The sequence below is a fragment of the Trachypithecus francoisi genome, unplaced genomic scaffold, assembly GCF_009764315.1.
Source record: "Trachypithecus francoisi isolate TF-2019V2 unplaced genomic scaffold, Tfra_2.0 Lachesis_group9, whole genome shotgun sequence".
Classification (NCBI taxonomy): domain Eukaryota; kingdom Metazoa; phylum Chordata; class Mammalia; order Primates; family Cercopithecidae; genus Trachypithecus; species Trachypithecus francoisi.
This window is the reverse complement of record NW_022681474.1, coordinates 21,911,937-21,939,293: the sequence shown is the minus strand read 5'-3', so window position 1 is coordinate 21,939,293 and position 27,357 is coordinate 21,911,937. Positions and strand designations below refer to the sequence as shown.

The 27,357-nt window shown below is 35.5% G+C and overlaps 1 protein-coding gene across 1 annotated transcript in view; it reads right to left on the bottom strand.

The window, feature by feature from the left end:
* MALRD1 (MAM and LDL receptor class A domain containing 1) overlaps positions 1 to 27,357 on the bottom strand; it is a 702,910-nt gene that overhangs the window by 142,731 nt on the left and 532,822 nt on the right. The window contains 1 exon segment of the mRNA XM_033209380.1: positions 11,870 to 12,071. Coding sequence (XP_033065271.1) covers positions 11,870 to 12,071 — 202 coding nt within the window.

The window sequence follows — 27,357 nt, the reverse complement described above, 5'->3', positions numbered from 1 at the left end:
CAAATAGAACAAGCAACTGTGATACCATACCTTCCAGTTAACAGGGATCAGCACTAAAGACAAAGACAAATATAGCTATATTTAACTGAAGAGTAACTTTTGAGGAATGTGAATAAGCCCCTTAACCTAACATTTAAAGCACTGCATATGACTACATCATTATTTTATAAAACACAGAGGTTTAGACTAATTTCTGCCTTCCTAATAGAAACAACTAAATGTTATTAGATTAAATTCTGTTGGGTTATCTTGTCCCATTATATAACACACGTTCCCTGAGATTGTTGGTCAGAACAGGCTGACTCAAGTATGAAGATGTAAGCTAAAAGATGTATATGGAAACCCCCAGGGCGCACATCTCACCAGCATAACATGAGTTACAACACCATCAGAAGAAGGAAGGACAAAACACAAGTTTAGATATTTTGGTTCTTGGACTGATCTTTAAATCGGTCAATCATGTATTTTGTGAAAACAAAACAAAACAAAACAAAAAACCCAGCCATGAGTTTGTCACCTCTTTTTTGTTTTCTTTTTCTGTCCCCCCGGCTGGAGTGCAGTGACATGATCTCAGCTCACTGTAACCTCCATCTCTCGGGTTCAAGCGATACTTCTGCCTCCGCTTCCCAAGTAGCTGAGATTACAGGCATGTGCCTCCACATTTAGTTAATTTTTATATTTTTAATAGAGACAGGGCTTCACCATGTTGGCCAGGGTGGGATCGAACACCTGACCGCAGGTGTTCCACCTGCCTCAGGCTTCCTAAGTGATGGGATGACAGGCATGAGCCACTGTACCCGGAACCGGGTTATTTCTCTAATCCCATGTTTTCTATTTTGAGCAACTTTACAATGGTGAAAAATGAAGACTCATATATATATGCACAATCACTCTTTGTTGAACCATCAATCCCACCCAGGTCCCCATTTTCAGCTATTTCTAAAAATAGCAACTGGTTCTTTCTGGGTAAAATAGTCTTACACATCAATAAAATGCTACTGCAAAAAAAAAAAAAAAAGTCTCATTCTGGGAAAGTCTCTTTTTCTATCTGAAAAAAAATCTTTTCTTAAAACTTAGACTGTTAAGTAAAACAACGTTGCATTCTCCTATTTCTTAGACAACAAATGAACTTGTTTTTATAAAGTCTGGATGCTTTCCAGCAAACAACATATGTGTTCCAAGGAATCAGAAAAATCGTAATAAAAGTAGACTCTCTTAGCCCAAGAGAACAAAACAGGGCCAGATTGACCCTGGCTGTGAAAAGCCCACAGAATCTCTCTGACATGCTTGGCCTGGTAAAACATTTGGATGCTGAGCTTTTCTGAGTGAAAAGAAGAGTCAGCAAAGGTTATAATTTCCAAAAGTGACCGGGAATTTAGGAATTGATTATTGTTTCCATATGGTTGTGAAATGACTAAGTTATCATGTTATGTTTTATTTTATATATATCTTATGCTGCATATTCATTAATGCATATGTATTTATGTGACCAATGTCATCATTCACATAAAAGCCTTCGTCTTTAAGACAGAGTGTTGGGACAGTGGTTTGTGTTTCATCTTTGAGCTCTGGATGAGACACTTGTGAAATTCAAGCTAATGGAATATGATTCACACTGAGAGTGATTTTTCCATGGTTGTCATTTCGAGTTCTTCTCCCTAATTCAACAAAATTCCTTCTAGCCTGATGATCAGCAGGCAACCAAATAAGAACCACCTCCTAGTACAACAGGCAGACTCCTCCAAAGGCTGTCAAGCAGGGAACCCAGGTTTTACTCCCTTAAGCCTGCCTGGTATTAGCATTTAATGCCATTTTCTGGCTCTAGTGTTTTTGCCTTCAAATCTAATATCCCTTCCAGGAGCAAAAAGGAATTAACCCATCTTCTGACAAACAGTACAGACTTGACTTCATGACCCACAATAATGGATTTAAAATCTAATAATACTCTATAATCCAATAAGTGAATCAAGATTGCCTGATAATCATTTCCTTTCGGCTTTTATACATTTATCACTATTCATTTTAAAACAAGGCCTTATGAACCACTAACTGAACCAAAATCATAAAAATGACAATCATATTAAAACAAAGTTTTAAATAATTCATCTACAATTGTTATATTATATACAATAGATACCTACTCTATGTTATATACTGACTTGAAATTTATTTTACATTTTCTCAATCCATTCTGAAGTTAAAGATCACTCATTCTTGCCAAATCAAACTCACACACCGGGTCCTATTGTGGGGACAGGTTAGTGGGGAGGGATAGCATTAGGAGATATACCTAATGTAAATGATGAGTTAAATGGGTGCAGCCCACCAACATGGCACATGTATACATATGTAACAAACTTGCACGTTGTGCACATATAACCTAGAACTTAAAGAATAATTAAAAATAAATACATAAAAGAGAAAAAAAAATCTAAAGATGAGGAGAAAGTTATCCATAACCCTATCACCATATATCTATAAAAAAAAAAAGACAATGTGGATTTTTCAATGTGGAGGAACTAAAAATGACAGAGAGCAAGCTACAGATATCAACAGTATCTTGTAAGATATACTATAGAAGAACTGCAAAGTTAAGGCTAAGACAATCTCAGAGCATGGGTTCCTGTGGGGAGGATTAAGGAGAAGTTCATGAAGAAAGCAGCTTTTGCTCTGTCCCTGAAATTGGAGGAGGATTTACACAAGAGGAGATAAAGGGTTGTGCTGTCTCAGCCAGAGAAGTGGTAGGACTAAAATCATGGAGATGAGGGGATATGGGGAATGACTTGAGAAAGACAAAGGATCCTGTCTGAAGTGATCATTTTATAGACAGAGACAGACAAGTCAGTAGGTGTACTAAAGAATAAGAAACTTATTTAGTAGGCAATTAACCACTAAGCATTCTTCTCCTCTTTATAACTTGCATGAATTTACGTATTTTGATTAATTTCCATTCTATTTGTTTTCTCTCTATTATACAACATGAAAGTATACATAGAGGGTTTATTGTTGCTGGTTAATGTTATAATTTGGCACAAATGTTGCAGAATTTTCAAGCTTAACTCTGATAAAATGAGAATAAGAATGGCTATCATCCAGAGAGGCATGTTGTGTAAATTAAAGATGATAGAGTAACTTAATGTGACTTTGAAGTGTGGAAGTATGACTTGGGATTGGAAATGGTATGCTCCAACCAGCACTTTCTATTTTGGAGGAATGACATAGGGAGTATTTGAGATTATTCATAGTGATGGCAGAGGGGTACAATTCTTCAAGCAATTACTTGAAGGCAGTGGCATTAGCCAGTCTTACCCTCAAATGCTGTCAACCTCACTTACTTCCTGCTCATGTCCCTGGTTTGGGTTTTTAACCTTACTTCTGAATTTTGGAGCAATCCAATATCCTTTCAGTAAACTTACTTTCTGCTTAAGTTAGCCCAAGCACAATTCTGTTGCTTGCAATAACATATTATTTTCTCTATTTTGGTAAGATAGGGGAGTGGTCTACCTTTCTGGAACTGACAACATAATTGGTACTAGAGGACTAATTTGGGAGTTGTATATGTGTGAATAAATTAGATACATCAGTTATGTGGTCGTTACAGAGAGTCTGACCATTGTTCTGATTGTTCTGACCAACAATCAGAAGGTCTCAAATGAGAACTTGGGTAGTAAAAAGAAACTGGGAGAAGAAAAGATGGCAACATTTATAGAACTTACTGACTGAGCTGTATTGAGAGTAAGGATATGGAGCAGTGGATAATAACTGGTTTCAAAGTGGATATTTACAAAGGTATGCACAGGCACTGAAGACACTAATGGCATTTCCTTATCATTATTCACAACCAAGAGACTTCTGAGGCCTTCTTTATCAACTGAAACAAAAGGTACAAATATCCTCACTGTGAAAACATTATTGCTCATTGGCAATAATATCTATTAGTAATGCTGAGTAAATGTGCTAATTTATTTATTTACTTTATTTTTTTGCCATGAACCATGGCCTTTGCTTTCATCCCACTGTCTAGCTGGGAGGGAGGTGGCGCTGTTGAACCTGGGGCTCACTCCTCTGACACTATGTGTGGCATCCTGCTGGTACTGGTTCACCGGATGATGCTGAGTATCTATTCTTAATATCACCTTCAGGAATGTCACATGAGAAGCCTGAAATCAACCATGCTGGGAGTATTTACACCAAATAGGCAAATGCTACAAATTGGGGCTTTGGTTAGTCCTGCTGGGTCTTGCTTATACCAATAGTTGCCCTCTGTACATGTGGGTTTTGAATCCCACGAATATTGCATTTTCCATCTGCATTTGGTTGAAAAAACTCCACAAATAAGTGAATCTGGGCAATTTGAATCCATGTAGTTCAAACTGTACTTTAAACTTTCAGGTATGCATCATTATAACAGTATTTTCTTAGATTGTAAACTCCTCGAGAGCTGTAGACATTGCTACATTCCTACCTGTCTTTCCAATCCAACTTGAGGGCAGCACATAGATTTTCAACTAGCATTGACTGAATGAACGGCAAACTTAAATTCAAAGACACATCCAGTAGTGAGAAGTCTTCTGCATCTAACTGCAATGACATTTCTACTTTTACCTCGCTCCTCTAACTCCCAGATCTCCTTTAACTCCCTCCTCATTCTCTCTGAATTCTCTACTCTCCCATGTCATGCTCTGTGCCTTCTTTCTGTTTCCCTAATCCTCTCCTCCAAATCTAGTCTCATATAATCACAAAATGGCAGAGTTGGAAAGAATTTAAGCAATCATCTAGTTCATTTCCATGTTACGATGACATAACATGGTCTAGAGAGTTTAAATGATTTCTTCAAAATTGTACAAGTATCTAGTGGCTCAACTATGGTTTAGACCAAGCTCTCCATAATTTTATTCCAGCAATCTTCTTTCCATCACTCAATACAACCACACAGAGCCTGCTGGACTATTCACAAAATTCATTCTCTCTCTCTCTCTCTCTGTCTCTCTCTCTGTCTCTTGTTCTTGATCTCTCTTTTCCCCAAACACAAAATTGAGACAACTTTGCAGGCTGAGGTCATTGGTGAGTATGAAGAGAGAGGTGCCATATAAATTCAACTAATGGTGACTTTTACTTAATTGTCTCTTCATTCAACATATTTCTTTAGTCATACAACATACTCATTGAGTGCTTACTACATAACAGGAACTCATCCAGGCATATAGAATACACCAGTGAACACAACTGACAAAGATCCCTGCCTTTAAATAATTTGTGCTTAAGAGATTACACCTGAAAATTCTAACTTGGACTTGCTAGTCCAGCCTAGAGATATGAAAGAAGAATGGGAGTCTCTATTCATTAATGAAGTGAGAGCTATTATTTTTCAGCAGTGAAACAGAATTTGAACTACTCCCCTTGACTTTCTTATGAATTTTATTCTTTATTTTGTTTGGCACCTTGTTATTTGCCATTAACTTATATTTATCAAGTCAAGACAAAAAGGATGCCCTATGATGACATTTCTTTTCTTTAGAATCTCCATTCACTCTCTGAAGGTCTATTTTCTTTCAATTCAATAACAACAAAACCTAGTCGCGGGGGGAGGGGGAGAAAGTGCCCATAATGTTAATCTCCCAAACTGGAGTTTTCTCAGCTTTTGAACATATCATAGCACCTCTCGTTATTTACTGCCTTTATCTAAGGGAGTTTCAGATGCAGCATGTTTCGATGGGGAATATTAAGTGATATATTAGGTCACTTAAGAATAATTCTTAGGTTTTTCAAAACGATTCCTCATTTGCATGAAGTGGTTAATGCAACTCTTAGGAAAGGCATATTACTAAATTCTGACAATAATCATTTCATGGATGAGAAAAGTCAGGTCCAATGAGTAGTAAGTTAGCATAATGAAGTTTTTTTTTCTTTTTGTTGGGGAAGGGGTGGCTGAGCATGGGAAAAGTTTAATGATTATTCTGGGAAGAGAAAGAAAAGGAGGCAGGGGGCGAATCTCTGCTTTTTCTGCCTAAAGTTGAATGAAATGTGCTTTGTTTCTCATTTCTCTGCTCCACTGGGCTTCCATGAGACCACTTCCTAGCTCTCTCTTCTGCCCAGGGCTGCTGCCGCCACCTGGTTCAGAGGAAGGGGCACCTGGAAGTGGCTGAGCTGGGCAGGTGCCCTGATCCACCATGCCTGCCATGCAGAGCCATGCCAGCCTTGAGGCCCTCCTAGGAGAGGGCCATGGTGATGCGAGGCCAAGCCTTAATGGCTTCCAGGTCCAGAGAGGGTTTCCAATCACCTTGACCTGGGGCAGGATCCAGAAGGAAAATGTCCTGTGGTCAAGGTTGTCTGCCCGCTGTACAGAATCTAGAGCTCATGGCTCAGTGGGGTCCCATCCCAGATAGCAAACAAGAGAGACAGAAAGCAAACAGGAAGCAGTTTATAATGAAGATATGCACCCAGTTCTTTCTTGACTATAAAGTAGGCTTCAATGCTCCCAGTTGTATTAGTTTCCTAAGGTCACAGTAACAAAGTAACACAAGGTAGATGGCTGAAAACACTAGATAGTTGTGGAGACCAGAAATCTGAATTCAAGGTGTTGCTAGGGCCCTGCTCTCTCTGCAGACTCTGGGTAGAAGCTGCTCCACTCCTTTCTCTTAGCATCTTTTTGGCTGACCATGCTGGGCATTCCCTGGCTTGTAGATGAGTTACTCCAATCTCTGCCTCCTTCATCACATGGTATTCTCTGTGTGTTTTCTCCTCTTCTTCTTCTAAAGACATCGGTCATATTGGATTAGGGTCCATCCTACTCCAAAATGCCCTTAATTCACATCTTAATTACATCCACAAAGGCCATATTTCTAAATGAGGTCATATTCTGAGGTCTTGCAAAGAACATGGATTTTTGAGAAGATATATTCTACCCAGTGTACCAGCCAACTTCTATATGGAAATAATCCACTTCCTAGCTATGGCGCAATCTCCATAGGGTTGTGTCTATTGGTATTTGCCACCTTATCAAACTCCTGACAAAACTGCGCAGATATGCACAGTATTTTCGAGCCATTGTTGTTTCAAATATTTTACAACCTCACATTTAGTTTTAAAGGTATCCATGTCCTAACAGTGCTGTAAAATGTTTCTTCATCACAGAGACAGATGAGATCCTCCTTGTTTCAAATGATAGAAGTAAAACAGAAAACACATTTCTCTCTTGGAAACTCACATGGCTAAGGAAAACAGATGCAATAAAAATAAACCCACTCTTCTGCTGACTCAGAATTTCTGGAGATTTCCTATTTCGTCAAGTTTGTCTCGTTTACAAAATGTTGCCCTGGGAAACGTAAAGGAATTAAGGCAGGACAGACAAGTAATAATGCGGAAGGTAAAGGTTGGTGGGGGATAGGACTGCTGTTTTTAGTGGAATCTTCTACATGGAAAGAAAACTTCAGGCAACTTGGGGTGACAAATGTTGTTCTATATTCCTTCCGATTATGGGAGTTTGTGGGGGTGATAAAAACAACAACAAAACACTTAATATGACGTTGAAATGAAGTTGAGAGTTTGCTGTTTTTAATCGTAGGATGTTAATCTGGACCTGAGCAGAAAATTGGCATGTTCAACATACAAATCTGGATGTCTTGTTATAAGATCCGAAGAAAGTTATCTGTTAATTCAGGTGCCTTGGTTCATTTGTGTCTTGTCTGTGTTTACTAAGGAAAGACAAACAAAGCTAGTAGTTTTAATGGTATAGACTTTTTCACATTTCCTAAGGGCTGAAGTATGAACACATAAATGGATACTGAAAAAAAACACTTAATTTCTGTTTTTTGCTTTATTCAGTAAACATTCATTGTGGTAGGTCTTGTACTATCAGAATTCTTGCATTTTTTAACAACTATATTTCACTGGTAAACTGCATCCTATTCTGGAGATTTTTAGCCTATAAAATAGAAACTTTAAAGAGGAATGTTTCAAAATTTGACCTATTTTAAATGTTATATGAAAAAGAATGCTTCCTTTGTCCAGCATTTCTGGGAAATGAAGTTTGCCTTGCTAAGTACTAACACTTAAAAGATAATTTTTACCAAATGTCTCTGAGGCATATATATAATTGCTATTTTTGTTTCCTTCTTGAACATCTAAAACTTCTGTCTGACTTTGTTGGCTGTTATTTGGAAAGTTAAGGCAACTGGAAGAAAAACCGCTAAGGCAAAACTAATTCTAGATTAGTCATTCTTACACAGGATAAACTAATTCTAGATTAGTCATTCTTGCACAGGATAAAGATTTGCTCCTGAACGGTGAAACATCAGATGCCTGAACTACTAGCAGAACAGCTCACCCATAACGTTTATTCTGCCTGACGTTCCCTAACCTTGGCAAGTAAGAAGAGCTAATTATAATCTGTTCTCACATTTCTCAAAGAGTTTCACAGATAGGAGTTATTATTAACAGGAATAACTATTGGAAAAACACAGGACTCAAGAGTAATAGAAATGAATCCATCAATGCAAAAGTGCCCTATAATAGTTTTAATAAATAACTTCATTTAGGGCAAGATTAAAACAATAATTAACCCAAAATATGTGGTTCTTAATTATATGTATCATGACCTTATATTTTTACTTGATAAAGCAACATCATTATTTTTTCTCAATTACAAAAAACACAGTTTTAAGCAGACATTTAAAAACATGGAAGAAAAATACCACGAAGAAAAGAAAAATAATTCATATTTCTATTTTTCAGAGACAGATATTATATTTTGTATATCTTTCAGGATTTATAGATAGATGTCTTTTTTGATGGATACCTTATTAAAATTGGTTTTACACTTTTCTTTACCATTTTTCTACACTTAACAAAAGACTCTTGTATTATTTAGATCTTACATTGGTTGTAACTTTCATATTCACCAATATATTATGCATATTTTCTATTATATGACACAGGTGTTCAGTGTCTAAATTATCTATTAGGCACCTTTCAAAATTTTCCACAATAGTGCCAAAAACCACAGGGAAGAGGACATTAGTAATAGCGCTAAAGGATCACATTCCTTTAAAGCTTTCTGTTTTCTCTTTGACATTCCACTATATAGTAGATTTGTGTTTACTTCAAATGCCACATAATAAATTACTTAACTTTTCTTCCAAAATCTTCAAATAAACCCAATGAATTACATCAGATTTATTTCGTGGTATTGCATATTCCCTAGGACATTGCTGTGGGCATCTGTACACCCCAGTTTTAGGAGTGCTGATTTAATTTATGATTTTCTAAAAGCATCTGCCTGAATCAATAATGAAGTCGTGCTGTAGAAGCTATGCCTTAAGACTCTGGATTTTGGAGGAGAGAATGGGGCTGGGGAGAGGTACTTTTATTACACAAAATGACAAAGTTCAAGGTTTAATGCCAAAGGTCACAGCGTTTTGTTTTTTTAAATAGTCCTTGACACTAAAGTCTGTTCTATAACATACTGGGGAAGTTGAACCTTTATACTTTGGTGAATGTTAGGTTGCTGTTCACACAATCAGTTTTCACTGTTATTATCTTATTTTGAAAAACAGTAATTTCTTAGGCTACATTTCCTAGGCCCTATGTTAGACTTTGTAGATGAAATATAAGCTCTCAAGCTTCTCTTGCTCTTGAGGAGCTCAAAATTCATAAAATATATATAAATATGTATTATTCCATTATATACATATGGAATAATATAATAAATATATGTAAATATATATTCCAGTATATATTATATATAATGATGTATGTAGAATTATATAAATGAACTGCATGTTAATATATATGTTACTAATGAATAATAATGTAATTAGCAATATATAATATATAATAATACATTTTATAATATATATACATATGGAATATATGTGTGTATATATACATATTACGGAATATATGTATATATACATATTATGGAATATATATATATATATGTATATATAAGACAGAGCCAAGAATAAGTGGAAGAAGAGGTACTGAAGACATGAGCTACAGAAGACTTTTATGGAGCAATGGCCGAGAGAAGTTGAGAAAGCAAATGTTCTAAAAATATATACTCATGCTTGGGAAGATGGAGAATTTTTTTTTTTCCTGAGATAAATGGTGAAAAAAAGAGTTTGGAGGCAGATGCAGGCCCATTTAGGGGGTGAAAATGGGAAATTAAAGGAATTTATCACAAAATGGCTTTACTTCTATTCAAAGGACACAAGAATACCAGCAGAGTGAAGAATGTGCCTGGGAGAAATGGGAGGATTTGAGGACTGCTGGCGAAAATGGGCGCCAGGAAATGAGAAACTCATGTGTCTGGGGCCCTACAAGGCCTAGCTAAGGTAAGATATCAGCATATTTAGTGGTTCCAATCAGCATGACCAGCAGCAGTTTTGGAAAATTCAGATGGTTATATGACCTCAATTGCAAAGACAATTAAAGCCTTTATGGCAGAATATGGGGTGAATAATCTATTCATATTATTATATGAATATAGATCTAGAATCTATTTACAATAATAGATTTACTTATTGTAAATAAATTATAATTTATTGCAAATAAGTTTATTTACCATAAAGCCATTATGGCAGAATATCAGCTGAATGATCTATTCATATTATTATATGAATGTATATCTAGAATCTATTTACAGGAGTGTGTTGATAAATAAATGTATTAATATGTGCAAAATGCTTAGCAAATTGCCTGGCACATAGTATTGAAATTTGTGTGAAAAATTTAAGACATAGGACAAAATAGAATTCAAAATTCAGAATGTGAATGGATTTGGATAAGGTGTTAATCATTAAATCTATAATTATTGGGTGAAAAAGTAAGAGGCTGTTTATGGAATCCCCGAAACCAGGAGGCCTTGATGATCTAGAATATATTTTTCTTATTATTAATGTTACTAGAAAACAGCCTTCAGAGGAGTAATGAAGATGAGAAAGTGGTGATTATATGAGATTTTTAACCTTAAGATTTCAAAGAGGATGCTCAGGCCCCGAATGTAACTGTGGGAGTGACTTATTGCAGAAGCAGGTTTGCACTATCTATTAGACTCAAAGAAGTTGATGTTTTAGATAGGGTGTGTCACCTGAAGTTGAAATTGCCCAGGATTTAGAATCCAGAGATAAACTATGAGAAGAATAAAAATTCAGATGTGTGGCCTTAAAAGAAAAGAAACCTTTGAGTAGGAGTGTTAGGGGAAGAAAAAGAAAAAGAAAAAAAAAAAAAACAACTTTAAAAGAGGCATTGAGTGGCTAGAAAGACAATGACCCTACTATTTAATATTTTAAACGGAAGACTCAGTAAGGGAACAAACAGCCCCACTTACGGGGGAACGTCTTAAATAGCAGAAATTCAGATTTCATTTAAAGGGGTGACTTTTTTAGAAAAGGTGTTTAGAATATAACTTTTTTTTTTTTCTTTTTGAAATAGAATGAGCCTTCTAGCTTGTACAGTAGAAATGGTTAGGAGAAGGAACGTGGCCTGGGGAAAGGGAAGGGTTAATACAGATGGAGAAGACAGTCTGGAAGATAACAGGTAGCCACAGGGGCCTTTGCCTTGTGCAGTTCTTGTGAACCTTTGGGAATAAGGAAAGCAGAAAATAAAGCTACATTCACTGAACAAAATTTCCTCAGGGTTTCTTAAACAACTTTAGTGCAAAGTTATTTTGTTGCCTACAAGACATGAAAATTTCATGGCAAAGTTCACAGGCAGATAAACTTTACTTCTTACTATATATGACTCTTTCCCATGTGTAACTAGAACTGGACCTGGAAATAAATGTAATTCCTCAGAAATTCCCAAATATTTAGTATACTTAGATACTAAAAATAAATACTTATTCTCATTTTCTGAAAGAATCACTTACCTCCAGTCACACACTCTGGGGTAAAAGAGATGTCATCAAGAGCAATAAAGATGTCCTCATTGCCATCCAAATCAGCTTCAAATGCCACCTTAAATGGACTGTTACTGGAGAGAGGCACATAGCCGTATGTCCATCCCGTTCTTTTATTTCCAATCACTGACCACACCAGGATGTTTAGCCCCGATTCTTCAATGGTATACACCTTTAAAAATCATTAAAAAATAACTTTTTATGATTGGATATTAGAAGTATCAGGACATCCAGATGATTGATGAAAGAATGAAATCTCTGGCTATGTAACAGCTCAGTATATTGACTATTGTATTTTCTATCTGTAGAAATTGTGAGTTATAAAGTGAGTCAATGGATGTTATATTTTCCTTGGTTAGTAGGACCTTTGTTTGCTTCTGTCATCAACTTCTGTATGTCAAACTGGACATAATAAAAAAAAAACTAAGTGTCTTAAGCATTTAAAAAGCTGGAGGAGATATAAACACAATTTTTTTATTGTAAAGAACTTTGTGTATGTTAGACTAAGGTTCTGTAACTGCAGGAAAAGAGGACCCTCACGATACATGAATATGATAAATGAATATGAGATTATAAAAGTCATTTTAAAAACCACAGTAATATGCAGAAAATATTTTAACATTTTGAAGATGGAAATCTTCCTGGATTAACTAACATTGATATTCAGCACTTTTTTTATAGTTCAGTGACTAACAAATGCAACAAACAAGAAATGAAAGAGAAATAGTTAGCTTTGAAACCGACAAACATGCTAGATTTAGTATTTTTGTTTATCAGTAGAAATAATTTTTTAAAAATATGGCATTTTCTAGTGCTGTTTAAAACATCCTATAATTAATGAGGAAAAAGGTAAGATTAAAGAAATATTTCTATATTCTCTTTTTGCACCTAAATTTTAAAGTTAGATACCAAAGTTATATATAATTTGGTAATATAGTAATATTTATATATCATACCATATATAATTAGATACTTATATATAATACTATCTATATATCTCTATATACTTATATTTGGCTTATAGTATACTTCAGCAGTTACACAATGCTCTTTTTCACATGGGAAAATAAGACCCAGAGCAAAGAAAATACATGGATATTAATTTTTTTCTATTGCAATAGTACATTTTTCCAATGACCTCCCTCTTACTAAAAAATCTTACTGTGTCACTGTTTTCTTAGTGTCAAAATTTATCTACAGTTAACTTATTCTATAAAATATGGCCTGGTGCAATGGCTCATGCCTGTAATCCCAGCACTTTGGGAGGCCAAGGCAGGCAGAGGTCAGGAGATCGAGACCATCCTGGCTAACACGGTGAAACCCCGTCTCTACTAAAAATACAAAAAGAAAACAAAAAATTAGCCAGGCATGGTGGCGGGCGCCTGTAGTCCCAGCTACTTGGGAGGCTGAGGCAGGAGAATGGCGTGAACCCAGGAGGTGGAGCTTGCAGTGAGCTGAGATTGCGCCACTGCACTCCAGCCTGGACGACAGAGTAAGACTCCAACTCAAAAGAAATAAAATAAAATAAAATAATAATAAATAAATAAAAATATATCCAAAATGTATACTGTAAGGAAAGAATACCAGTCATCTTATTACATTTTATGATATTAAATTGACATTCCAGAAATACTACCAAGAATCACCAAATATTCCAGAGCCAGAAGTTAAGCATGTTGCTAGTGTCCCCAAGTACAAAAGAAATCCAAGATCAATTTCAGAAATCTAGCTGTTAATGGAAATTAAACAGAACAAAAATAAATCAAGATGACTATAAACTAAAGAAAAATTTAAAACTTGCCCAAAGTTTGGAAACCTGAAATGTGAGACTTAAACCCTAAAGTCAAATTGGAAATTTTGGAAAAGATGATTCTCGAGACATTTCTTAAGCAAAAAAAAAAAAAAAAAGAACAAAAAAAAAACAAAACAACTTTTAATGTTGATCCTTTAATTAACAAAAGAAGCTAAGATATTCAGTCTGAAGGGAATTTGGATCTGTTGACTACTTCCAGTCTGACACATAAGCACTCATCCCAAAGAATCTTCAGCCCCAGCATCTGGTGGATACTTGGTTTACAAGCTTATCCAATTATTTTTACATTTCTTAAAAATTAAAAGATGTGAAATGTCTAATTCAATTTGTTGATAACAGAGCATACTATACAGAACCTAATTAAAGTGAACTCTGAGTTTTACAAAAATCCTGGTTTATATCACAGTAACTTAAAAATAAATGGCTTTATTATATTTATTTTGTAAATTTTTTTCTGGCAAAATTACTTTAGAAAGCCAAATTACATGAAAATGTAACTGCAACACTTTGTTTTTTTCCCCAACCTCTGCACATATTTATTAATGTATATATTTATATTGATTTTACAGTTTATTTTTCTCTCTGTATTCAGTCTTTTAAATCTTCAATCCTACATGCTCTTGTCAAATTCATTTTCCTTCCATTCTCTTCCTACTATACTTCTCAAAACCATACCATGACTTTTTCTCCCCCATGTCATGAGCATGAAACTCTCCAATACATGTCAACATATCTTACCCCATTATTTGACCCTACCACTAGCCCCAATTAATTCTGGTCAACTTTACTAACTCACTATTTATTTCAATGAAATTTCGGCCAGTTTGTAGGTAATTTCATTAGCAACATGTATACCTCCAGTGTATTAAATTGAATAATTACATGTTATGGCAAGTGTTTCCATAGCCACTGTGATCAATGAGGAAAACTGGGAGTATTATTTAAGAAGTCATAATGTTGTTTATTCATTATGTCTAATGGGAAGCCCATTAACAACTAAAATCACAGCATATATTTTTGTACTTCAATGGAATTGATATTATTGTATTCTGAGGGTTTCTGTGTGATAACTCTCAACAAAATGTTTATTTTTAATAACTTTTAAATGTCAATAATTTTGAAAAACCACCATGCTAACTTCCTTGAAAAATAATTAATTCCAATGTCATTTGTTTCTAATTTTACATATATCAAACATACTCTACTAAAACAGCCACACATACCACAGTAATAATTATTTGAAATAGCTTTCTAAAAATTAACTGCTGGATGAATTTGGCTATTTCTATTTTAATGTTTTTTAAATTTTAGTCGAACACAGATGCAGTAATATATTAACTGTCAACATTTTATGATGTAAAGTAATAATTTTAGCATAATCTTTGTCATAAAAATATAGATTCCAAGAATACATAAAAATATTAAATTACAGTAGAGTTTATGTTATCAAGGTTATATGTAAAGATATTATGTTCAAGCTACTGCTTATAATGTAGAACATCAAAAACTTAAAGAGAACTTGCTAAATTTAAACATTATTCAGTTTCTGAATAACAAAAAAGGTTTTAATTTAAGTAGGAGATTTAACACAAGAAATCAGGGAATTTAGTTATGAAGAATATAAAATTTTTTAAAAAACGGTATAAGCTGTTGAAATGATAAATGGATTTTTTTAAATGATGTAACAAAATATTTTTATATTTTGACATACTGATTAACCAGAAAAATAACACAACTAAATGTCTTGACTTAAATTGTATTGATAACACGAGATATATGAAAAATTCAATATATAAACATATTCATACATATATACAGAAAATTATTATTATTATTATTTTTTTGAGACGGATTTTCTGTCACCCAGGCTGGAGTTCAGTGGCACGATCTCGGCTCACTGCAAACTCCACCTCCCAGGTTCACGCCATTCTCCTGCCTCAGCCTCCCGAATAGCTGGGACTACAGAGGCCGGCTACCACGCCCGGCTACTTTTTTTTTGTATTTTTAGTAGAGACGGGGTATCACCGCATTAGCCAGGATGGTCTTGATCTGACCTCGTGATCCACCCACCTTGGCCTCCCAAAGGGCTGGGATTACAGGCGTGAGCCACCGTGTCCAACCCAGAAAATTATTTTTTAATATTTTCCTACTGAGAGGAAATTTTACATTGGAAATTTTCTGAGTGTTTTCCTTGTCCAACCATAAAGCCCAAATGTTTCTGTTTTTAGTTATTTAACAGCTTCTTGAGGGCTTCACCTTTAAATTCCCAGATTGTCAATAGCCATGTACAGTATATGGAATAAGGTGAACACGAGTACATATATAAATAAAATAGTCTTCTTAGGACTACACGAGTACATATATAAATAAAATAGTCTTGTTAGGACTTTCAAACATTCATTTCTAGTAGGAGAGTATCTAGAAATCATCATCTACAAGTCATAATTAGGTTGTATGCCTACTATAGTTTTTTCTATTTATGTATTATATAAATAAACTTTTGCATATTAAAATTTGTCTTCTTCCAGGGACAAGTACAATATAATGTATCTACACTTAGATCAAACTGTTATAACATATTTATCAGAAAATAATGTTGTGGACCATAGCTTGAACATGTATACTGGAGGCAACATGGGGAAGGAGGGCAGGAGAGCAGAACTTGATTTTTACTGTGTATAATTATACACAGTATAAGTGTGTTATTATAGTGTAACTATTAATTCTTTACAAAAGCAAACACTGAACAAAAGAAAAATAATTTTTTTCTTTTGAAATTAAAAGATGTTTCTACCATAATCAATTCATCGACTTATTTAAAAGACAAATCCATCTACTTACAAAAACCAGGATTATTCAGGTACTGCTCTGAGAGTTAGTAGTGTTCTTACCATGTTCACAGATAAGGAGACAGAGACACACACACACACACACACACAACATGCGAAACATCAACAAATCCAGGAGCTGGCACTTTGAAAAAAACTAATAAAGTAGGTAGCTGCTAGCTAGACTAATAAAGAAGAAAAGACAGAAAATTCAAATAAACAATCAGAAATGATAAGGGTGATATTACCACTGACGCCACAAAAATACAAACCACCATCAGAGAATGTTATAAATACCTCTATGCACATGAACTAGGAAATCTAGAAGAAATCCATAAATTTCTAGACATATACACCCTGAAATTGAATCTCTGAACAGGCCAATAACGAGTTCTGAAATTGAAGCTGTAATAAATAGCCTACCAACCAAAAAATCCTAGGACCAGATGAATTCACAGCTGAATTCTACCAGATGTACAAAGAATAGCTGGTACCATTCCTACAGAAACTATAGCAAAAAAACTGAAAAGGAGGGACTCCTCCCTATCTCATTCTATTAGGGCAGCATCATCCTGATACCAAAACCTGGCAGAGATACAGCAAAAAAAAGAAAACTTCAGGCCAATATCTTCAATCAACATAAATACAAAAATCCTCAAAAAAAAAAAAAATACTGGCAAACTAATCTAGCAGCACATCAAAAAGCTTATTTACCACAATCATGTAGCCTTCATCCCTAGGATGCAGGGTTCGTTTAACATACAGAAATCAATAAATATGATTCATTGCATAAACAAAACTAAAGACAAAACCACATGATTATCTCAATAGATGCAGAAAGGCTTTCAATGAAATTCAGCATCCGTTCAGGTTAAAAACTTTCAATAAACTGTATATTGAAGGACTATACCTCAAAATAATAAGAGCCACATAGAACAAACCCACAGCCAATATTATACTCAATGGGCAAAAGCTAGAAGTGTTCCCCTTTCAAGACAAGGATGCACTCTCTCACCACTCCTATTCAACACAGTACTGAAAGTCCAGGCCAGGGCAATCGGGAAAGATAAAGAAATAAAGGCTTCCAAAAAGGAAGAGAGAAAGTTAAATTAACCCTGTTTGCAGGTGACATGATCCTATATCTAGAAAATCCAATTGTCTCAGCGCAAAAGCTTCTTAAGCTGATAAGCAACTTCGGTAAAGTCTCAATATACAAAATCAACATATAAAAATCAGTAGCATTCCTATACACCAGCAACAGTCAAGCCGAGAGCTGAGCCAGGAATAAAATCCCATTCACAATGGCAAGAAATGAATAAAATATTTAGGAATACAGTGAACCAGGGAGGTGAAAGATCTCTACAATGAAAATTATAAGACAGTGCTGAAAAATATCAGAGATGACACAAACCAATGGAAAAACATTTCATGCTCATGGATAGGAAGAAGCAATATCATTAAAATAGCCATACTGCCCAAAGCAATTTATAGATTTAATGCTAGTCCCATTAAACTACCATCGACACTCTTCACAGAACTAGAAAAGACTATTTTAAAATTTATATGGAACCAAAAAAGAGCCTGAATAGCCAAGACAATCCCAAACAAAACGAACAAAGCAAAAAAAGAGCCCAAATAGCCAAGGCAATCCTAAGCAAAACAAACAGAGTAAAAAAACAACCTACAGAATGTGAGGAAATATTTGCATACTTTCCATCTTATAAAGAACTAATATCCAGCATCTCTAAAGAACTTAAGTTTACAGGAACAAAAACAACATTATTAAAAATGGGTAAAGGACATGAACAGACACTTTTCAAAAGAAGACCTACATGCAGCCAACAATCATATGAAAAAAAAAAAAGCTCAATCACTGATCTTTACAGAAATGCAAATCAAAACCACAATGAGATATCATCTCACACCAGTCAGAATGGCTACCAGTAAAAAGGCAAAAAATAACAGATGCTGGCAAGGTTGTAGAGAAAAAGGAACACTTATATTGTGGAAGACAGTGTGGTGATTCCTCAAAAACCTAGAAACAGAACTAGCATTTTACCCTGCAATCCTATTATAGGGTATATACCCCACAAAATATAAATCCTTCCACTATAAAGACATACATACAGGCATGTATGGTCATTGCAGCACTATTAATGGTAGCAAAGACATGGAATCAACCTAAATCCCTATTAATGATAGACTGGATAAGGAAAATGTGGCACATACACACCATGGAATACTATGTGGCCATTAAAAAGAATGAGATCATGTCCTTTGCAGGGACATGGATGGAGCTAGAAGCCATTATCCTCAGGAAACTAATGCAGGAACAGAAAACCAAATACCGCATGTTCTCACACTTAAGTCGGAGCTAAATGATGTGAACATGTGGACACACAGAAGGGAACCCACACACACTGGGGCCTATTGGAGAGTGGAGGGTGGAAGGAGGTAGGGGGTCAGGAAAAATAATTAATGGGTACTAGTTATTTGGCTTAATACCTAGGTGATGAAATAATAATAATAAAAACCCATGGCACACATTTACCTATGTAACAAACCTGCACATGCACCCCTGAACTTAAAATTAAAAAGTTTAAAAAACTTAATTACTTTGTTGCACTAAAACTTCACCACAATTTCTGGGTTTGGATGTCACTGAATTATAAATAATCTAGGGCATGTTATAAAGAATGCGCCATAGGCAAGTAGGGGAGTGGGTAATAATAATAAACAAATCTTAGAACAATCAGAATTAGGATGAAATAACAATCTACAATTCAGCTGAGTCATTAAAGATTGAGGAAATAGATCACTCTTATCTTTTTCTTCACCTTTCTTATTTAAGACGAAGACCAAGAATCCCACAGTTTCCTTTCTAACACCTCAAAGCAAATTAAATGGGTTTATATATATGAAATACTTTTTCAAACTCTAAAGGACTGTCCAAAATTGGTTGGTGATTATTTGTGATATAGGGAGGCATTTCTGTTAATCTCTATTATATTTCAAAAGCATAGAACTTTCCCCCAATGTTTAACCTATCTGTTAGCCAGAAAGCTGAGCAATGTAATAGGAATTAGGACCCAGATTCCAATCCTGTCTTTTCCCAGATTAATTGAACGTTTTAGGCCAAGTTACTTAATCTCTTTAAATTTCAGTTTTAATGGCTATTAAATGAAAGACACGTTAATAAGCAGAGCTCAAAGATATTGCGGGTTCAGTTCCAGATTACTGCAATAAACAGAATATTGCAATAACATGAGTCATACAAATCTTTTGGTTTCTCAGCACATATAATGTTTACACTACACTGTAGTTGGTTAAGTGTTCAACAGCAGTATGTCTACAAAAAGCCATGTATATATCTTAATTTAAAAATACATTATTGCTAAAATATGCTAATGATCATCTCAGCCTCCAGGTCATAACCTTCTTGCTGGTGAAGGGTCTTGCCTTTTTGGGCTACTCACTGATTAGGGTGGTGATTGCTGAAGGCTGGAGTGGCTGCGGCAATTTCTTAAAGTAAGACAATAAGTTTGGTGCATGATACACTCTTCCTTGTTCAAAAGATTTCTCTGTAGCAAATGATGCTATTGATAGTATTTTACTCACAGGAGAACTTCTTTCAAAATCGGAATCAATCCTCTCAAACCCTGCTGCTGCTTTATCAAGCACTTTGTCAGCACTTTCTGCTTCACTTTGTACTTTTATGTTAGGCAGGTGGCTCCTTTCCTTAAATCTCATAACTAACCATTCTCTACTAGCTTCCAACTTTTCTTCCACAGCTTCCTCACTTCTCTCAGCCTTCATAAAACTGAAGAGAGTTGGGTCTTGCTCTGGATTAGGCTTTGGCTTAAGGGAATATTGCAGCTGGTTTGATCTTCTATCCAGACCACTTAAACTTTCTCCATATTAGCACTAAGGCTGTTTTGCTTCGTGATCATGTGTGTGTTCATTGGAGTAGCACTTTTAACTTCCTTCATGAACTTTTCCCTTGCATCCCCAACTTGACTAGCTGTTTGGAGCAAGAGGTCTAGCTTTCAGCCTATCTCACCTTTCAACATGCTTTCCTCACTAAATTTAATCATTTCTAGCTTTTGATTTTACGTGAGAGAAGTGCTGTTCTTCCTTTCACTTGAACACTTAAAGACCATTGGCCTTTAAGGGTTGGCCTAATTTTGATGGGATCTTGTCTCAGGAAATAGGAAGGCCCGAAGAGAGGGAGAGAGACAAGGGATCCACAAGTCAATCTAGCAGTCAGAACACACACAGTATTTATCAATTTTATTCACCATTTCATATTACAGTTCATAACACCCCAGAAAAAAATACAATAGTAGCATCAAAGAGCAGTGACCACAGATCACCATAAGAAATATAATGAGGCCAGGCATGGTGACAATTTTAGTAAGTCATAGAGCTGTTAGGGAGGATGATTCAGGACAATCAAATCTTGCCAAAGATCTACTTTTACTTGGGTGGTAAGTTACAAGTGTGCAATTAATTTTCATTCATAGTATGTAAATAATTTAATAGACAATAAAAATGATGTCCACTTTAGAAAAAAAAGACACAGCAATTAAAACTTATAAACACTGGGAATAAGGAAGAACAAAGAAAATCTAACCAACCCATCTAAAGACTCAAGTAGGCCAGACGTGGTAGTTCACGCCTGTAATCCCAGCACTTTGGGAGGCAGAGGGGGCAGATCACCTGAGGTCAGGAGTTCGAGATCAGTCTGACCAACAGGGTGAAACCCCATCTCCACTAAAAATACAAAATTAGCCAGGGGTGGTGGCGCATGCCTGTAATCCCAGCTAGTTGGGAGGCTGAGGCAGTAGAATTGCGTGAACTGGGAGGTGGAGGTTGCAGTGAGCTGAGATTGTGCCATTGCACTCCAGCCTGGGCAACAAGAGGGAAACTTTGTTCCAAAAAAAAAAAAGTATAGTGATAAGAGAAAAGCTCGAAATGTTGGGAGAATTTCCAAAATGTGACACTGGGAGCATTTTCAAAATGTGACACAGAAACACAAAGGGAGCACAAGCTGTTGGGAAAATAGCAGCCATACATAGACTTGCTGAATGCAATGTTGTTACAAACCTTCAATTTGTAATATGCATATATATTTATGTAATATATATGTATTACATATATGTTATATATATGTATATAACAGATATATATATCTGTGAAGTTCAGTAAAATGGAGTACAATACAACAAAGTGTGCTATAGTACAATAAAACAAAGTGTGCTATAGCTCCCTGACAGATCTGTTATTAGGTTTAAATTTAAGTGAAGTATGTCAATTCAGTACCAACACTAAGCACATTTTATTACTATTGCTAGTACCTATCATTTATATCTTACAGTGGAAAAAAGGAGCTAATATAGAAGGATAAGTCATGTCATGTTCATGAGAGTGGTAACTGCGGAATTTCATTATGAGAAGTTGGCATTCTTTTGTGGGATTAAAACAATAATTTCATATGTAGTTTTAGGTTTTTCAGATTTTTTAAAAAGCATTGCTAAGGTCCTTGCAAATAAGAAGGATGAGAAGCAGAGAGCTTTAGAAATTTCTGGATTTCTAATCCTTAGTGACTTTCTAAGCTGGGTGTTGGACACAGGTTTCCTGTGTTCCAGTCGAGTAGTCTTTCTTGCACCTCACCTGGTTTGTAATAAACATCACTGAATGTCTCACAGGAGGAAGAACTGAAAAAACTTATAGCTACTAGGCATGTGGAAATTGAAATAGCTGATTTGTATTTAGCTCTTCAACTTTAACATCACATTATTTGAAAGAGATCAAGTAACTAGAAATAGGACTAATCAGAAATAAAGCACCAAGAAAATACCTCTTCCTAGCAAAATGACCCATGTAGCATTTAATGTTAGTTAGCCTGATACTTATAGGCTTTTCTCTCAATGAACAATATCACTACACAGACCACCTTCAGAATGCCTTCAAAACACCTTCCCTCAAATTGAAGGAAAATTTACACTGCAAGGCAGCAAATGGGGAAAAAAATGAATTTCCGAGCCGAATTACTGTTCTTTCAGTAGGTTCTTCAAAAGTTGTAAATACTTAGAAAAATCATTTCTGGTTCTGATGGCTAACTGAAACACACACTTATCTATACTCTCCAAAAATGTCCCACTGGAAAGACAGGAAAACACTGACATAAATCCACAGAAGCACTGGAAAATCAGGATCACAGGTACCAGCTTACAAACATAGTTAGGACTTTCTGGAAGTTTTAAATCAAATGGAAACTGTTTGATGAAAATACATAAACAGAACTGAGGCATTTGTGAACACCTACAAGTAAAAGAAAAGATCAGTACCAATGACAAAAATGTGAACTGTTCCAGCCAAATTCTGGAATAACTCAAAGAGATGAAGACCAAAGAGAAGGAGCTGTGTATACGTCACCATCTGGTAATTAATCCAAGGACTCCAGAAGAGCCAGGCTGATTCCTTGGGTTAGGAGTTGCTGATTCTAGCATTCATACCCAGAACAGACAAGATGGGTAAACATTGCTGAAATGGAGCTCCGACATAGGAGTTTCCAAGAGTTTGAACTGAGACCAGAGAAATGATGCAATATCCCTTATGACTGCCATAAAAATACGTGTACCTCCTTCAACACATAAACAAGCTAACAATACATCATAAACATAAACACACTAGAAAACAGCTAGCCCTTTACATCAGAGCAATATGAAACCAGAGATCCTGAATCAGAATGCATATTCACTGTTAGGGAAAGGAAATTTCTTATTTGGTGTGAGAAGATAAAACACACATAGTAATAATATTCAATGTAGACTCATCTATCTATAGAAATAGAACACTAATACTAAGTAACCAGACAGTTGTGAAAGACTGTAAAACAGAAACTCTACATTAAACAGAATACTGAACACCATGGGGAAGACAGTTAATAGAACCAATGGTAAAATGAAGAAAGAAATAAAATTAACTTCCTTGAGAGATCTGGGTGTCAGTCATATCTAACAGGCAAATACGAAAGGGGGGAAGCATTCAGAGTTCTTGGAAATTAACAGTATGATTGTAAAAATAAAACCCTCAGAGATAGACTGAACAGCAGAACTGACCCAGATTAAATACCAAAAAGTGAATTGGAAAACTGAAAGACGTGATCGTCCAAGACCACAGTGCCAGAGGACTAAAAGCTGAAAACGTTGTGAATTTATGTGAGGGGTTGGTGGGGAAAGGTCCAGAAGTTTGCAGATCTGTCTAATAGTTTTCCTTGAAGGAGATAACCAAGTAAATTATAGATGAAAATCTCCCTAAGGTGACAAATGATGAGGGCTCATTAAATTTCCAGGAAAATTTATGGATTCTGGGGAACAAAAAGAACATTTTATTCACTTATGAGGAAAAGTAGGTAGTGTAGAAATCCTGAAGGAGAAATAATCAGACAGACATCAGTCTTCTAAAAAGTAGCCAGGTACTGGATATTAGCATGCAGTGCAGCCACATCTTCAATTACGTAAGGAAAAATAATTTTCAACCTAGAAATCTATATCCAACCAATCTTTCCAATATAGACACATGATTGTTTTTTTCAATCAGGAACTCAAAAGGTTAGCATTTTGCACTTATCTGAAATGCATATGAGCAAAATATACTGTTACAGGATGAATGTGTTCCCCTAAAGTTTGTATGTTGCAACCCTAAACCACAGAACCTCAGAATGTGACTGTATTTTGAGACAGGGCCTCATTAAGTTATAATGAGGCTGTTAGGATAGGCCCTAATCCAATGTGAATGATGCCCTTATAAAAGAAAAAATTAAGACATAAGAAGAAACATAAGGGATAGATATGCCTACACAGAGGGAAAACCTTGCTGAGGACAGTGGAAAGGTGACCAGTGACCAGTCAAGGAAGAAGCCTCAGAAGAACCCATACCTGCTGACACCTTGATCTTGGACCTCCAGCCTCCATGACTATAAGGAAATACATTTCTATTGTTGAAGCCACCCAGTCTAGGTATTTTGTTATGGTAACTCTAGCAAGCTAATACGCATATCAAACAAAAAGAATCCTATATAGTAGATTGCATAGGCATTAATAAAGAGTGGTAAGCAAAGATAACTTGCCCACTGCTTGATATTATCATCCAGCAAAATGCATAGTTTTACTTGATGATAATACACTGTGAATTGAAAAACTGAAGAGAGATCTTGGTCATTTTTATGAATATGATTGCCAAGAAGGTAGAGAAATTTTTTACACTTTAGTTCCAGACAATTTTAATAAGTCATAGAGCTTTTAGGGAAGATGATTCAGGCCAATCAAATTTTGCCAAAGATCTACTTTTAGTGGGTGGTAGATAGGTTATTAATTTTCATTCATAATAGACAATAAAAAATGAGTCCACTTTAGAAAAAAAAAGGCACAGCAAGTAAAACTTATAAACACTGGAAATAAGGAAGAACAAAAGAAATCTAGCCAACCCATCTAAAGACTCAAGTAGGCATGGTGTGATGACTCACGTCTGTAATCCTAGCACTTTGGGAGGCCTAGGTGGGTGAATCACTTGAGGTCAGGAGTTCGAGACCAGCCTGGCCAACATGGTGAAACCCCATCTCTACTAAAAATACAAAAAAATAGCCAGGTGTGGTGGCAGGCACCTGTAGTCCCAGCTACTTGGGAGGCTGAGGCAGGAGAATCACCAGAGCCCAGGAGGCAGAGGTTGCAGTGAGCCAAGATCACACCATTGCACTCCAGCCTGGGTGACAAGAGACTCCATCTAAAAAAAAAAAAAAAAAACACCCAAAATAAAGCCAAAAAGACACAAGTGGGGGTGGGGGGGGGGGGTAGAAAACATATAACCAAAAGATCTATATGACAATGAAACAGTAACTACAACATATAAAAAGACTGAATTGATACATTTAAAAAACCAGAAGCTCAGATTGTGTGAAAAAAAAAACACAATCCAGCCATATACTGTTTATAAAAGGCATAACTAAAGACAAGAAGCATGGAATAATTAAAATCAAGATAATATATATATTGATTTAAAAAGAAGAAGGTGAGGTGAAATTAATGTGAACAAGAGAGTTTATTTGGACCAGGCTTGAGGATGGAAACCCAGGAGCATAGATTCCAGTTGCCCTGAATATACACTTCATTTAGCAGCAGTTACAAGTGGATTTGTAAAGGCAAAAATAGGGATAGGGAGTGAGTTGACACAAAGTTGTTTGCCAGGAATTCTCCATTGGTTTGCAAAAATAACATTGATAAGTGATTGGCTATGCATTGTGAAGCTACAGGGTGTAGGTTACAGTGTCTGATATAGCATTATTAGGTTAATTTATAGATGCTTGGGGCAATCACAAGCAGTTTGAAGAGATAACTACATAACTCAAAAAGGGGCGTAAGCCTAGTATGGTGGCTCAGGCTTGTAATCTCAGCACTTTGGGATTCTGAGGCAGGAGGATAGCTTGAGTTCAGCAGTCGGAGACCAGCCTAGGCAACATAGTGAGACCCCATCTCTCTCTCTCTCTCTCTCTCTCAAAAAAAAAAAAAAAAAAAAAAAAAAAAAATCAGCTGGGCATGATTTTTACATCTGTAGTCCCAGCTACTTGAAAGGCTGAGGCCAGAGAATTGCTTGAGCCTTGAGCCTAGGAAGCCAAGGCTGCAGTGAGCTGTGATTGCACCACTGTACTCCAGCCTGACAGTACAAGATCCTGTCTCAAAAAAAAAAAAAAAAAAGGAAAAAGAAAAACCCAGGGGAGTAGGGTGTGATTGCTATCTCAGTTTAATGTCTCCCCGGATGTAATAATTAATAGGACTCTTGCATTGCTCAGATAAAAGTTTTTATTTTCTTATATGAATCCAACAAAAAATGAAGACAGTAGAACATCCATATTATTAACAAATAATACAGGATTTCCAGGGAAAGAATAAAGAGGGCCATTTACTGTTGATAAAAGTTGTAATTCTCCAAACAGACATAACTGTCTGAATCTTTAGGCATTCAACATCATAACTTTGACACAAAAAATTCTAAGACAGATAAAAAGACAAATAGACACTTTTATAATTGTACTGGAGGCTTCTAAAATACCTTTTTCCTACATTGACAAATTAAGCCAATAACAGTAAGGATAGAGAGGATTATGGTTTGTCTCTGTATTTCTAATATCTATTTATCTACCTATCTTCGTATCCAACTGAGAAGCTATCATTCTTTCACACATTTAAAGAAAATTTACATCTGTGTATATAAATTTACCATATGATAGTGGAGGCATGTCCAATCCACAGGAGAGGACAAAGAATTACATCAATGATATTGGAACAACTATACTGCAATTTGGAAAAAAGCCATCAGAAGATTCTAACCTCTCACCACTCGTAAACAAAAATGAATTATAACTAGATTAAGTAGTTAAAACTAGAAATCAGAATTATATAATTATTAAAATCATAAATTATATAATTATTAAAACAAATGAAAATATTTTGTTATTTTATGACAGAAAATGGTTTCCTAAACAAGGCATTAAACCCAGAATCTGTAAGTAAAATAAAGGTGGGTAGCTTTCATGAAATAAAAATGTAAAAGAGAAGTTACTTGAGCTTCAAATATATTAAATGGTCTTTATAAAGAAATAATATTCAGCTCCAGACCCAGACTTCCAAGCGAAGCTGATTTAGGTTCTTTCTCAAGGTGACTTTGCACCTAGTCCATTTGTAGTCAGGTGTAAGAAAGACCTTCTTTTGCAAATTCCCATGCCTCTGTCTTAAAACTGTGACTTGATTTTAATTTTT